The sequence below is a fragment of the Hippocampus comes genome, unplaced genomic scaffold (genome assembly GCF_001891065.2).
Source record: "Hippocampus comes isolate QL1 unplaced genomic scaffold, H_comes_QL1_v1.1 scaffold100, whole genome shotgun sequence".
Classification (NCBI taxonomy): Eukaryota; Metazoa; Chordata; class Actinopteri; order Syngnathiformes; family Syngnathidae; genus Hippocampus; species Hippocampus comes.
The window spans coordinates 814,143-815,571 of NW_017805282.1; the positions used below are offsets into that span (position 1 = coordinate 814,143).

General features: G+C 58.2%; 1 protein-coding gene across 10 annotated transcripts in view; it reads left to right on the top strand.

Moving 5' to 3' along the window:
- Positions 1-1,429, top strand: part of afdna (afadin, adherens junction formation factor a) — a 53,463-nt gene that overhangs the window by 48,445 nt on the left and 3,589 nt on the right. For 8 of the 10 annotated variants that reach the window (XM_019871504.1, XM_019871502.1, XM_019871500.1 and 5 more), the window contains one exon: positions 1,157-1,256. The exons of 1 other annotated variant lie outside the window; for it this stretch is intronic. In XM_019871504.1, coding sequence (XP_019727063.1) covers positions 1,157-1,256 — 100 coding nt within the window. Of the gene's footprint in view, positions 1-1,156; positions 1,257-1,339; positions 1,424-1,429 lie in introns of those variants that run through there. One more of the 10 variants, XM_019871508.1, reaches the window with a different exon arrangement.

Genomic DNA, 1,429 nt, shown 5'->3' on the forward strand with positions numbered 1-1,429 from the left:
TTGGGAGTGTCTAGCCTGAGTTTATGTGGGCAGCCGAGTGGGCGGGTAAACCGGCGGGTGTCCCAGATGATTGAGGCGAGTCTTACGAGCTTGAGTGAGGGGCCCCTGTATGCTAACAGTCAGCGCTAAGTGCCTTGATCGAGGCGTATCCCCCGATAATATCAGTGAGAGCGAGGTAGTGAGAAGGGTGGGGGGGTGCCCCCACATGATTGAAGTGAGCACGAATGAAAATGAAGCACGAGAGATGATCCCCAGATAATTTTGGTGCAAGACTCACTAAAACGGCGGTGTCCCCAGCTTACGTAAACGAGGTCCCCTAACGAGGGGGTGTCCTTGAATGATAATGGGGGACTCAGTTGCCCTAAGAAGAGGGGGCGTGTGCCTAATTAATGGTGATGACAGTGTGATGCACTTACAAAGAAGAAGGGGTGTCCCCAGATGGAAAAGGTTTGGTCCCCACCCAGATGACAGAGAGTGAGTTGTACTGACAAGGTGGTGGTATGGGTGTCACCAGATGACAAAATGTGAGGTGCCTTTCCAAGGGGGCTCCCTCAGACGATCAAAATGAGGCGGCGACAATAGGAGGGGTGTGCCCATTTGACAGCAATGAGACTGAAGTGAACTTCAAAGGGGGGGGGGGGTTGCCCCACATGACAAAAAAAAGGAGGTCCTGTTATGATATCTATAATGGTGAGAGCCGCCCCCCGCATTTTGGAATTGTGAGTGCTCATGAGAATGAAGAAGGTGCCCCCCCCCACATGATGGCAGTGATAGTGAGTTGTCCTTGGCAGGAGACGCTCCCTGGATGATAGCGCGGAGAGTCAGGTGGTGTTGAAAGGGGGGTGGGGTGGGGGCGCCCCAGATGATGAAAGTGAGGCCCCTTTAAAAGCGACTGCCCTCATTTGATTTGCTGAGCTTGAGGAGGTGAACGTAATGAAGGTCAAAGGTGTGCCCCCGGGTGATTGCGGTGCGAGCGAGGCGCGTGCCCCCCACATGATGGAGGTGAGTGCGAATGTGAGCAACGGGGCGTTCTGACACGGCTGGGTAGGCGCCGATGAGTGGGAGGAGGCGCCTCGAGGAGGGCCCGTCCCTCGACGGACGTGAGCGTTCAGGAGCCGGCGTCACTAACGGCTTGTCGTCCCCACCCCCCCACCAGAGGAGGCAGGAGGAGGAGTACTACACTCGTCTGGAGGCCGAGCGGCGCCGGCAGCACGAGGAAGCCGAGCGCAAGCTGCTGTCGCCGGATGAGCCGGCCGGTCTGTATCGGCCCCCGCTGCCCAGGGACTACCAGCCCCCCGCCCCGCACAACCCTACTAACAACCCCCCGCCACCCCCGCAGAGAAACACCTCCTACCTCAAAACGCAGGTGGCCTCACCTGACACTCTCTACACGGCCAAGTTCGTTGCCTACGCCGGCGACGAGGAGGGC